The sequence below is a fragment of the Felis catus genome, chromosome B3 (genome assembly GCF_018350175.1).
Source record: "Felis catus isolate Fca126 chromosome B3, F.catus_Fca126_mat1.0, whole genome shotgun sequence".
Classification (NCBI taxonomy): domain Eukaryota; kingdom Metazoa; phylum Chordata; class Mammalia; order Carnivora; family Felidae; genus Felis; species Felis catus.
Genome location: NC_058373.1, coordinates 17,296,932 through 17,309,220, shown reverse-complemented (window position 1 = coordinate 17,309,220; position 12,289 = coordinate 17,296,932). Strand labels below are relative to the sequence as shown.

Below are 12,289 nucleotides of genomic sequence, written 5' to 3'. Positions count from 1 at the left end.
CCGAATATTTCTCTCTGGCTTATTTAGAGAAACCAGCCTGGACTTCTGTAGTTTTGGATTCATGGCCGTAGTTTTGGATTTTATTAGATGGCTCTCAGAGGTACTTTTCAGGTGGACATTGATTTCATGCCAGCTGTCTGAGATGATTTTCCCTAAAAATGGATGGGTATATAGGATACATTCTGTATCGGAGAGCAGATGTTATCTGCGGTGGTGCTCAGATTGATTATGTGTGAGGAGGGAGAGAGCAGAGATAGAGGGCAAAGGCCATACCTCCCACACAGCTCTGTTAACAGCCTAATGGTTCTCCAGGATGGGCCGGTTACTGTTTTTATTTACAAAACGGTCTTGGAAATCAATCAGTAAACAGACCAGCTCCATTAGAGGCATTCTGATGTGTCTCTGAAAAGTTCCGTTTCCCAAGGAATGTTCTCCAACACACATGCACAAATCCTGTCCTTCACATACAGTGACCACAAACTTCTCTACTAACATTTGCTATCATTTGTGACAAAATCAGTCATGGGTTTCACAATGGAATAATTTCAGAGCCTCATTTACAGTCGTCTGGGAGACCCTTAAAACACCAAGTGATCTTGATTGACTACAAACTCTCATCACGAGATGGTTTTAGTATGTCTTTGAAGCAAGACTCCCCCCTCCTCTTGACCCCTCACCACGTCAACCCTGAGTGTTCAACCTTGTTTTATAGACGTCAGTATACGACGTACTGTGTAATCTTTGACCTTCTCCCTTCCCTTCCAAGCCACGACCTGACTGTTTATATGTTCGTGTTGCTATCAGTTTGGACCAGAAGTCATGAATCTTTCCTTGACCTTAACCTCACTGTGGGTCAGCTTAAGGAAGAATCTGGATCTGCTGACGGGTAAGCACTAAATTATGTGAAAAGTAATAACACTTAACCCTCAAGTCCACAGATAAAGTAAGTGGGAAAAAAACCTGAATATGATAGCAGTTGTAAATTATTTAGGGAATAGCTATAAGGTAAGTTCATATTTAACCAAAGTTTAGAAAAGCAGGTGAAAGACAGTGGGAAGGGGAGGACTCATTGAAACTCCCTTTAACTCACGTACCGCCATATTTTTACTTTGTCCTCTAGGCTTGGTTAAATAATCGTGTATTTTACGTCTTAAAAAACATATGAACATATATTAGTAACTTAAATATTTAATGATATACAGATTATTATGTTAGCATTATGTGCTTCTTCAATTAATGAAGAAACTTTAAGAAGCACTTTAAGGGGCGCCTGGGTGGCGCAGTCGGTTAAGCGTCCGACTTCAGCCAGGTCACGATCTCGCGGTCCGGGAGTTCGAGCCCCGCGTCGGGCTCTGGGCTGATGGCTCAGAGCCTGGAGCCTGTTTCCGATTCTGTGTCTCCCTCTCTCTCTGCCCCTCCCCCGTTCATGCTCTGTCTCTCTCTGTCCCAAAAATAAATAAAAAAAAAAAAAACGTTGAAAAAAAAAAAAGAAGCACTTTAAGAAATATGCTATTTCTTATAACCGTTTCTTCCAGATGGAACATGCCAGATATTTGGGGTAACCCCTTTCTTTGTATTGTCCACATTTTCTTCCTAAATAATACGAAGCACCTACTTAAATTACTTTTGGCAAGTAAAATAACCAGCTCGGCATTGAGGTTTTATAAGGTACTTCTGGAATATCTAAAATACTGAAGATACTGCACCTCTCAAGTTTGCTGCCCGTGGACAGGCTGTGCTCCATTGGGTATCCCAGCAGCTGGATCAGTGCTCGGCACGGCCCTGCTCCATGAGCATGCCGAGCACAGAGGGAGGTGTCTCTGTAGGGGGAGAGTGGCCAACAGGAGACGTGAACTCTGTGACCAGACATCATGTTAGGTGCTGTGCTCGCAAGGGCGGGATCACCGAGTGTGCTGGCTGATTCGAGTAGACCTTTGTGACCCTCAGTGGGTCAGGAGTACTGTAAAGGTGCCTGGAGGAGAATGTGTGTATGGGGGGGGGGGGGCGGTTTGCTTGGGATTTGTCGTAAAAGCCCCAGCTGCTCACCTTTGGAAAAATTCCCGTCCTATCCAGAGAGTCACCTGCCAGGGATATTGCGGAAGCAGGACCTTGCTGGGCAAACATTTCACTTCTTCAGTAAAAGCGTGCTGAATTTCTGACCTGTGCCAGGCACCCCTCTTCAGCTGAGAATCCTTGGGGGAACAGAAGGGACACAGATAGCGTGATCCTGCAATTTACATTGTAATGTTCACACTTTTGTCCATCAAATAGTATAACTTCTCTACTGTGTCTTCACTTCCGTGGTCTTAGCTGCTGGGATCTCATCACTGGTAACTGGTGATTTCAATCTGGATTTCCCCACTTATGTTCTAACATATGATCTTACTTACTTAATAATTAGGTCTTTTGTATATTTTCTCTCTCTGTCTCCCCTTACCACCCCCAACCCCGGCCACACACACACACACACACACACTGATGAGCATAACAAGGGCAGGTATCTTATCTTTCTTGTTTTCCTTACGATTGTCTCCTAAGCACCTAGACAGAGCGTCAGTTACCAAAGCTTCAGTAAATGTTTGCGGAATGTGTGTTCACACTGGATTTGTTTGAACACTCTCACTTACGAATCCTGTTGGAGTCCCGAGAGGGGACCTGTCTCTCAAAGCCACAATCCTGGAGTGTCTTGGGTGGGTGAGTTTGCTTCCACTTTTTCTCTGGGGTGACTGAGATGGTCCCCCGCATTCTTCACAGCCCTGCCCCCTCCCCTGTGTTGGGGCAGAGCCGCTGTGCCCACAGTCACGATCTGTGGCTCCTGGCTTTCTCCACAGTCACGACAGCAGCACCATTAAGCATCACACCTGCTTTCTCAGTGGCCTTGAGGGTAGTTTTTCCTCTTCAGGGAAGTCACCTGATGTCCTTGCTGGGTAGGAAACACGTCGGAGGCTTCGGGAACTTGGCGCTGGCCCCCGGGCTGTGGTTGTAGCCTGTTTTTGAGTGGCCGTCTCCCAGGCAGCTGTGATGACTGCTCTAAAGCCCGCTCAGGGAGAAGGGAAACCTGTCACCCTGTATTTGGACAGGTAGCACCACGCAGGGATCGTTGGCTGTGCAGAGTTGCGCATCTGTGGTGACAGATGTTGGGCTGTTATTTAGTAACTTAGATTTGTTTTCCTCTGTGCACAAGCCATCTCCAGAGCCTGAGTGCTTGCACCGGCCACCACAGAGAGCTGATCAGTAGGTGGGGTGTTTCCAGGTGCCCAGCGTGTTTCACTGAAACACTGGGGCAGGACAGAAGGAACCCTCTCCACCCCTCCCCTGGATCCGTGGCTGTTAGTTTTTAATGAATGTCAGTATATATACCACCATCCATTCAGAAAGATGGGTCAAGTGCATCGTTGACACTGTGGTAGCCACTGGGGGCACAGAGATGGACAAAGCCAGATCCCTACTTGGATAGAAGCATCCTAGTGACAGAACCAGACTGTAAACAAGCAAACAAGTAACGGCATCAGATAGCAATGGGAGAACTGGTTGGGGCGGAGGGAGGGGGGGTTGGGGGGGAGCAGGGACTTTGGGCCGGGCTCTTGGAGGAGGCATTTCTGAGGAGGGGACAGTTGCTCTGAGACCAAAGCCAGGAAAAGACATGGGTAGGGGTAGAAGACGAGCACGAGATGGAGGGGTGCCCAGGTGAGAAAGATCTTGGGGTTCGAGATCAAGGGCCATTTATTCACTCTACAAGTGTACTTACTGAGCAACTGCCTTGGGCCAAATGCCGGTGTGGGATAGAGTGGTGGGCAAAACAAGGTCTCTCCTTCATGGAACTTTTGTGAAAGTGGGGATGGCAGGCGGGGGTTGGGCTGTGCTGGGGCTGGAGTGCTCTTTTGCATGGGGTGCTCAGAAGAGGTCTCTAGTAGGATAGCACATGGGCAGAGACCTAAAAGAAGGGGCACAGGAAAGCAAGGAGTTCAGAGGGCCATGGTGCTGCAGCAGGTTAGTTGGGGCAAGGAGCCATGGTAAGGACCTTGGCTTTGACTCTGACAGGAGCTGACAGGGTTCTGAGCAGAGAAGGGACATGGGCCATGATACGCCAGCTACTGAGTTAAGAATAGACGGTGGGACACAGTACAGAAACCGGTAGGAGGAGGCAGTGGCCACAGTCCACGGCAGAGAAGATGCATCTTAGACCAGGGCAGTGGCAAGAGATGGTCAGTGTGGAAGCACCAACAGGAGTGGCAGAGGCAGATTGGGATGGCCGGGCAGGGGGAAGAGACAGGTCGTGGGGCAAGGCAGAGGGCGGGCATAGCCAGATCACACAGCCGGTGGAGCCACAGTGAGGAATTCGGATGCTGTTCTAGGTGTTAGAAACTCAATAGAGAGTTGGGACAGGTGATGGCATGGCATAGTGACAATATTAGCAACAGCGGCTATCGTTTATTGAGCACTTTTTGTGGACCAGTCCTTATAACAGCCCTGCAAGGGCCAGTTTCATTGTTATATACCCATTTTATAAAGGAGGAAACTGAGGGACATAGAGATTAGATAACTTGCCCGATATCACGCAATTGGTTTCATCTAAACTTAATGAAACGATGTGTGTCCTGGGTATGTATTTTATTGTTCCTGTTGGGAAGTTACCACATCTTTGGGCAACCATACCCACACCTAAGGGGGTGAGGAGCATTTTGGTGATTAATAGGAAATGTTTGGGAGTGGGGCCAAAGATAACTGAGGTGTCACAATCTCACTAAATCTGTATCTATTCTGTGACTCACTCCCCTTTCCAGGGCCCCACAGAAATGATCATGGGTACATGGAAAGCATCATCATGGTCACAGAAAAAAATACACTGAAAACTTGTAAAGAACCACAGACCTGCATAGGAGCTCTCTGCATAGGAGCTCTCACACAATGGCCAGAAGGTCTGAGACAAGTTAAAAAAAAAAAAAAAATCGTTGTGGATTCTGGGCTGCAGCCACCAGAAGGTGTGGGTAATCTCTTTATAAAGCTTGGCATCATTTCTGTAAGACTTGTTTATTTTGCTCTGAGCCTGTTATCTTGACATTTTTGCCTTTGAAGAGGTTATAGAATTATTGTGATTTAATCACTGACCAAGTATTCCACAAGATTCATTTGCTATCTCCAAATTATTTTCTTGTTTTTTTGGCTGTCAGTCCCTGGGCGAAGGTTGGGGGAGGGGCCGCCTCAGGGGAGAGAATGTGGTAGAAATGAATGTTTACCTAAGGAGAGTACTGAGGGCTTCTATTACGGTTTCCGGGCGCCTGGCGGAGAGCGTGTAGGAACATGAACTCCGGCTCCCCAGCCCTGATGAGCAGGGTGGGATTATGGAGAGATGGTGGTGTTAATGCTAGCATTTTCTGGAAAGGTAGTGGACTCCCCAAGCCCCTTGCCCTGTGAGATTTTGAAGCCCTGTTTGTTTTGGGAGAGTTGAGAGCGGACCAGATCATAGCTCTAACCATCTTGCCTCTGGAGTAAATTTATATCTCAATTCACCAGAAGACAGCTCTGGTATGAGTGCAACAAGAATGGTTTTATTCCTTTCTTCCCTTCCTGCACTCTGTTCCTTTTTAATTCTTGCATTAAAACCATTCCTAGTAAATTAGAACCTGTTCTTGTGTTCAGACCTTGTTTTTAAGAAGGGTGTTGAGTCTAAAACAAGGGATCGCCTCTCATTTTTCATGGTGATGTCTGAGTTTCCTAAGGGATGGGTATTTGAGCAGGGCTGCTCCCTTTGCAAGAACCGCTCCCCCCCCCCCCCCCCCCCCCCCCCCCAGCCTGGGACGTGGTAAGAGATGCTGTGCAAGGCGGGGAGCCATGCAAAAGGGATTAGACTTGAGGGGACTTTTGCTAACACGCAGCATATTGATTGTCGATTTGTTTTGTTCAGAAATCTGGGAAGTAATATTGAATTAAAGTTGTGGGGCGCCTGGGTGGCTCAGTCGGTTAAGCGTCTGACTTTGGCTCAGGTCATGATCTGATGGTCCATGAGTTCGAGCCCCGCATCGGGCTCTGTGCTGACAGCTAAGAGCCTGGAACCTATTTCAGCTTCTGTGTCTCCCTCTCTACCCCTCCCATGCTCACGCTGTGTGTCTCTCTCAAAAATAAATAAACATTAAAAAAAAAAAAAGAATTAGAGTTGTGTCTTACCTCCTAAGGTTTCTAGCGTAGATGTAAAGAGTTTGAGTATGGCAACACCAAATTAAACATGGATGATCAAGAAATGCCACCCCTTTCTTTAGGAACTTGGTTGCCGCCACCCCGTTAATGTGGCAATCTATAGATACGCTGTTAGCCCCCGTTTTACCAACAAGGAAGAACCTTTGATTTTCACTTTTTATCATTTTTTTTCCTTAAATGATAGGGAAGTGCAAGATACCGAGTGTGACTAAGCAGATGGGAATTCCTTTAATAACACACTGGGTGTGTTAGCATTAGAACGGCTGCTGACAGAGCCCTGCAAAATGCCCTCTGCCTGTTTGGGTAGCAGATCTGGAGACCGAGAGAAGCCGCAACATGACTTCCCAAGAGAAGGCCAACTCGGTGATAATATCCGAGGGATTCTCTTTGTCTCCATTGTTTTCCCTCTGTCTTGGAAAATACAGACGTAAATCCAGTCCCGGTTGCTGCAGCTGCTGGGGCAAAGCAGGCTTTTTATGAATGAGGTCCAGGAGGGGGGAGGAGAGGGCTTGAGTTACACCAGCAGTTGGGTAATGCATTTCATTCACTCCCAGCCATCCAGCCCAGGCTTTATTTTAAAGGATATCGTTCATTTTCGGCGATTCACGTTAGACTGTTTTCCCCTGCGCCACTGGCGGTAAATTAGAACACTAAGCATGTGTGTGCGTTAATTTTGTTTTTCTTTCAGTGTTTGAGTGTTTGCTCATTTAGTTGGGGGGAAATGGTAGGAGAGGTGAACTGAGAGAAGGGAAGAAATGGCTGTGTCATCCCTGGGAGACTTAGTTATGTGTCTGTCCCTGTGCCCCGCTATGAGTAGGCAGGTGGGGTCCCTCTGCCCCGTCTGGGAGCCATCCGAGTGTAGTGATGGGGTGACTTCTACCTGGGGTCTGCCCAGGTCTCCGTGTGCCAGCCCCCCTGTCCTGCTCCCATCCTGCTCCCAGTGGGTGGCTCTTTATTTGTGGCACTTGGAGCTCCATTGTTGTGGTACTAAAACCTGAATTGGAAGCTGTGTGGCCACCCTGCCCCCCCTCCCCCCACTGCCACTGCTTCCTGCTGGGGGCAGAATGAAGAGGGCAGGCATTGTCTTGGGCATAAATGAAGTTCTATCAAAACAAACACCCAGAGAGGGGGGTGGCATGGGTTACAGCTGCCCGTGTGAGCCTGGACAGAGGGCCTCATTCCTCACAAAGAGCGCTTTAAGGCCTGGATCAGGCCTTTACTTGGTGACCATCCTGTGCACAGAGAGCAAACCACCCCGCACTTAACGCAAAGCAAACTCCAAACTAACTGACAGTCTATGCCACCCTTGAAATGATTCCCCAAATTGGAAATGCCAAGTGTATGTTCTTGAGCATATTTTGGGGGAAGAGAAATACCCCTGAGGCCTCAGAGGTGTATGCAGAGGGTATAATTCTGTTTTAAAGCTGTGCTGTCAGTGAGGTTAAGCTCACTCTCCTCCAAGGTGGACCCTGAGAATAGACTCGGAGAGGATTAAACTGTTTGGTTCGGGGGGCGCCTGGGTGGCTCGGTCGGTTAAGCGTCCGACTTGGGCTCAGGTCATGATCTCACGGTTCATGGGTTCGAGCCCCTCATCAGGCTCTGTGGTGACAGCTCAGAGCCTGCAGCCTGTTTCGGATTCTGTGCCTCCCTCTCTCTCTGCCCCTCCCCCGCTTGCGCACGCGAGTTCTCTCTCTCTCTCTCTCTCTCTCTCTCTCTCCCTCCTTCAAAAACAAACATTGAAAAAAAAAATAAATGGTTTGCTTTGGTTTTTTTGTTTTGCTCCAGGTTTTAAATAGGACTGCTTCCTCTGTTGCTAGCAGCAACCAGGTACCTTAAGACACCTACTGGCCTGATGTCACAAACAAACATTATCCAGAGACCCTGAGCACCTTTCTTTTGCTCTCCACGTTTTGATGTCATATAAACACACCTGGTAATGACCCCAAAGCACCATTTCCCAGTACTGGTGTAGAAACTCACACTGCATACCAAAATCCTCTTCCTGGTCCCCTGGTTTCCCTCTCGTGTGGGTGTTGTGCGTCCTGTTAGCACTGTGTGGCTTCTCCCCAAACTGTGGACCCCACCTGGGGGGTAATAGGTGTGGGCAATACGAGCCAGGTTTTCTTACCATAAAAGGGAAGGTGGGACGGGTTGCTGGTCATTTCATTGCAACTACAGCAGAGGAAGATTTGAGAGGGAATATGTTGAAGACTTGATAGAAGTAGCTAGTCTTGGGTCCTAATTGTCATTTCTCTTGCTTTGGTAAATTGCCAACCCAGTGTCGCTGTGTCCAGCCTCCCGAGGGTCTGAAGTAAAGGCAGTGATGGCCTCTTTCCTGGAGTCCAGTTGGGGCCCTGATTAAAAAAAGATGAGGCTGAGCTGTGGCAGGGTGTGGCTGGCAGTTCTAAGACAGGATTCTGGCCTTCGCCTAATTGCTAACAATGGCAGGTCACTTAAGCCCACAGTCTAGGCTGTGACTTCAAGACTTAAGGAAGGAGAAAGAACGGAGAAGGTTTGCGGTGAGAAATAAAAGAAGAAACAGGAGAGAATGGCCATAGAAGAAGAGGGAGCAAAACCACTCTGAAAGGGGTATTTCTTTATGTTAGGAGGTTGAGGTGGTGCCATGTGACTGGGTCCAAAACTATTTTAGTAGAAGGAGCTGGACAGCCCAGCGGTTAAGCTGTCTGTAGAGGCAGGAATGGGGGGGCTCCTCTTTCTGAAAGACAGCCAGAAGGTTTTGGCTTTGTTTTGTTTGGCCTGGGGCCGGGGGATGGCCAGAGTGAGATCGAGAGAGCCAGAACTGTCAAGATCGAGAAGCGTTTCAGAGATGCTTTGACCAACAGCAACTGTGTGGAGCAAAGTATGCAGGCTTTGAACTTAGCTCCTTAAAAGAAGAGTCTCTAGAGGTACCTGGGTGGCTCAGTGGGTTCAGCATCCGACTTCGACTCAGGTCATGATCTCACGGTTTGTGAGTTCGAGCCCCGAGTCAGGCTCTGTGCTGACAGCTCAGAGCCTGGAGCTTGCTTCGGATTTTGTGTCTCCCTCTCTCTCCCTGCCCCTCCCCTCCCCCCTTAAAAGTAAACATTAAAAAAATGTTTGAAAAAGATGAGTCTCACTTGCGCGCACAAATTCACATTTAAATAATGCCTCCTATTGTGGCTGCAGTCTTTCTGTACGTGCACACATCTGCATGTGCATTTTATTTGTCTAGCATCATTGAAACAAGTTTTTTTGCCTGAGTTGATTGCCCATGTAACTGAAGCTCACTTTCTCACAATGCAAGATACTTACATTTTTCTCTCGGTTGTTATTGGTTGAAGGCGCCTAGGGCAGTATTAGGAAACCTGTTGCCTCACAATCTGTTGTCATGTGGGGTTCTGATTTTCCTTAAATTAAATGGCCTTAGACATCTATGCATGTTTATATTGGATTCCTTTTTCTGTAGTGTCCCTATGTTTAGGGATTGTAAATTCTGATCTTAGGCTATCTCTCAGTAAAATAGATAACTGAATTTTTGTAAATGATTTTCCATGAAGCTCAAAAGGCTTTTGAGATTGCTTTAATGTTGGCATCAGGTTCCAAGTATTTCATGGTTGAGATACTAGAATTCTGTCCATCAGATACATGGAGCGTTACTATAAACACATACTCGGGTATGAATTCCAAATGGGAAAGATTTCTCCGTAATGGTTTTCAATTTTGAACTACTTCTGTTTATATCGTTGTATTTTTTCCCTCATGTTTGTGGTCAGACCCCCTAAGAATTTTGGTTTCTTTATCTTACTTTTTGTACTCATGATTCCTTATGTTTTTTCTGGACAGAAATTGTGCTACCTAAAAAATGAAAAGTAAATGTAACATTTTATTGGTAATTGTTTCCATTTGGGGTTGACACTGAACTAATGATTTTTTAATTGTAGCTGACTTTGAAACACAGTGAAAAAAGTGGCTTCCTGCTGTTTTGTTTTGTTTCTGTTAAAGCTGGATTCAGTAAGTTGAAGTTAATTAAAAGTGTATAGATCCCAGTAATGCATTTATATTCCATAGTCATGAGTTAACCAAGCAGTGCTCATGTATAATAGCTGGATGCGATGAAGGAACACCGAGCTAATGAATAGTCAGTTTTATATATTTATTACATCATTATTTATTTAGAGGACAAAAAAAAAAAAAACCTTTTCTCTGTAGTGCTAAAATGCCATGAAATGTCTAGTTGAGGCATTATCACGCCATTTTGCAAGGTAATCTTCCATTTTGGAATAGTGCGACACATAACCAGTCCTCTAAGGGCTGGTTTGGGACTACATTTAGGGGCCACAGGTGAAAGGGAAGAAGTAAACACATGCCTTTTCTTTTTAAAGGAAGGATATAGTAGCTTGCTTGTTGGTTTAGCGTTGACTATGGAGAATGAAGGATACACTCCAGGGTGAGTCAAGGAGAAGTAAAGAAGGGGTGGGGTGTGAGGTGCACACAGAGCACGTGTGCGGACACGATTGTGAGTGAGGGAGAAGAGTACTCAGGCCATTCCAGATCCTCAAAAAAGTCCTTACTCCTCTGTGTGAAGTTACGGGAACTGGAGAGGATTTTTACAAGAAACAGTAGATTCTCACGGTGAGAAAATACAGGAAAAGTTATTCACCAGAGTTTGAAATAATCATTATATTCAAGAATCTTTCCTCTTGGGGTGGCTTTTTATTTATGGTTTGAATTTCGATGACTCATGATTTTAACTCATGAGGCATTTGTGGAGCATTGCAGGGCATCTATCTCACAGACATGTGGGTTAAAATTTTAATTTGAAGATATTCCCCCATTTTAACTTAACACTGCCCGAGTTGGCAAGCTAAGTGAAAAGCTAGAAGAAATTCATATAGGCCTAGCTCCCCCACCCCCTCCAAAAGCTGGTTTTCACTTTGGATGAAATGTTTCTCATTTTTCACGGACCTAATGTTTCTCCAGGATTGTTTTCCCCGAAGCATGTTCTCATTCACCCCTGCATTTGGGCATAGCAGTAGGATTGGGCTTACAAATGGCACGCTGCATTTTAATGTGCTTTTGTGCTCATCCTTTCCCAAAGGTGCTGCTGTGTTTATACGGTATCTTTGCGTGTGTGTGATTCAAGGCACCTGGGACCTGTCCACCATCACCCCCAGCAGCCTTGGCAATGTATACAGCCTTTTTTGTATGTTTTACTCGTCCTCTTAAGTGTTAGCAACCTATGATAATTCTGGGAGAGTCAGAAGGAAGCATGTATTTGGGTTGGCTTGTTGAAACCAATGAAACCTTTAATCTTGGCCCTTAAAAGAAACTCTAAAATACTAAAGTAGCTCTGATAAGTTGTCATCATAAGTTGTTTTTCGGTGTGTGAATTAACATAAAGGAGTCCCCATTCCCTTTTCTTTCTGGTTGGTGGGCTTTGTAACCAAGACCATTTCTAAGAGTCGTGTCAGCTTGTTAGGGAAGACAGATGCCTTTTTGGTCCTTTACCTTAGAAAAAGCACCCACCGTGAGCTTCCCACAGCCCTTCTCTCAGTAGATGTGGGACAGAATATGTTAGATGGGGGCACCCGGCAGGCTGTGGGTGTGTGTCTGTGAGAAGCTAGTGTGAACATGGGCCCACACATGTTCCCATCCACTCCCTGGGTCCTGTCTCAAGTTTCTTTTTTAATGTTTATTTTTATTTATTTTGAGAGAGAGAGCGAGCAGGGGAGGGACCGGGGGGGGGGGGGCGGAGAGAATGAATCCCAAGCAGTCTCCACACTGCCAGCACAGAGCCCGATGCGGGGCTCGAACTCACAAACCGTGAAATTATGACCTGAGCTGAAACCAAGAGTCCGATGCTTAACCGACTGAGTCACCCAGGCGCCACTGTTTCAAGTTTCTGGGTGAGTCTTTGTCTCAAATTTTTCTGTTTTTGGTGAACTAATCAGGAACACTGTAGGGAGGGCTGGGATGGGTTAGCACAGGGATTTAGTGAGGCCACCTGTCCAGATTTGTCTCATGTGTCAGCGAAAGGTGCAGAAAGAGTCACATGTCCTCCATTAGCCCTCCTTACACCCCTGCCACCAGATCGCCGGGCTCCAGGGAAGAATGC

General features: G+C 46.6%; 1 protein-coding gene across 3 annotated transcripts in view; it reads left to right on the top strand.

Annotated features, from left to right (window-relative positions):
- IGF1R (insulin like growth factor 1 receptor) overlaps window positions 1-12,289 on the top strand; it is a 310,805-nt gene that overhangs the window by 143,047 nt on the left and 155,469 nt on the right. The window contains exon 2 of one of the 3 annotated variants that reach the window (XM_023254968.2): window positions 767-886. The exons of the other annotated variants lie outside the window; for them this stretch is intronic. Within the exon in view, the coding sequence (XP_023110736.1) occupies window positions 820-886 (67 nt within the window). The 5' untranslated portion in view covers window positions 767-819. The remainder of the gene's footprint in view (window positions 1-766; window positions 887-12,289) is intronic. 3 annotated transcript variants of the gene reach the window in all.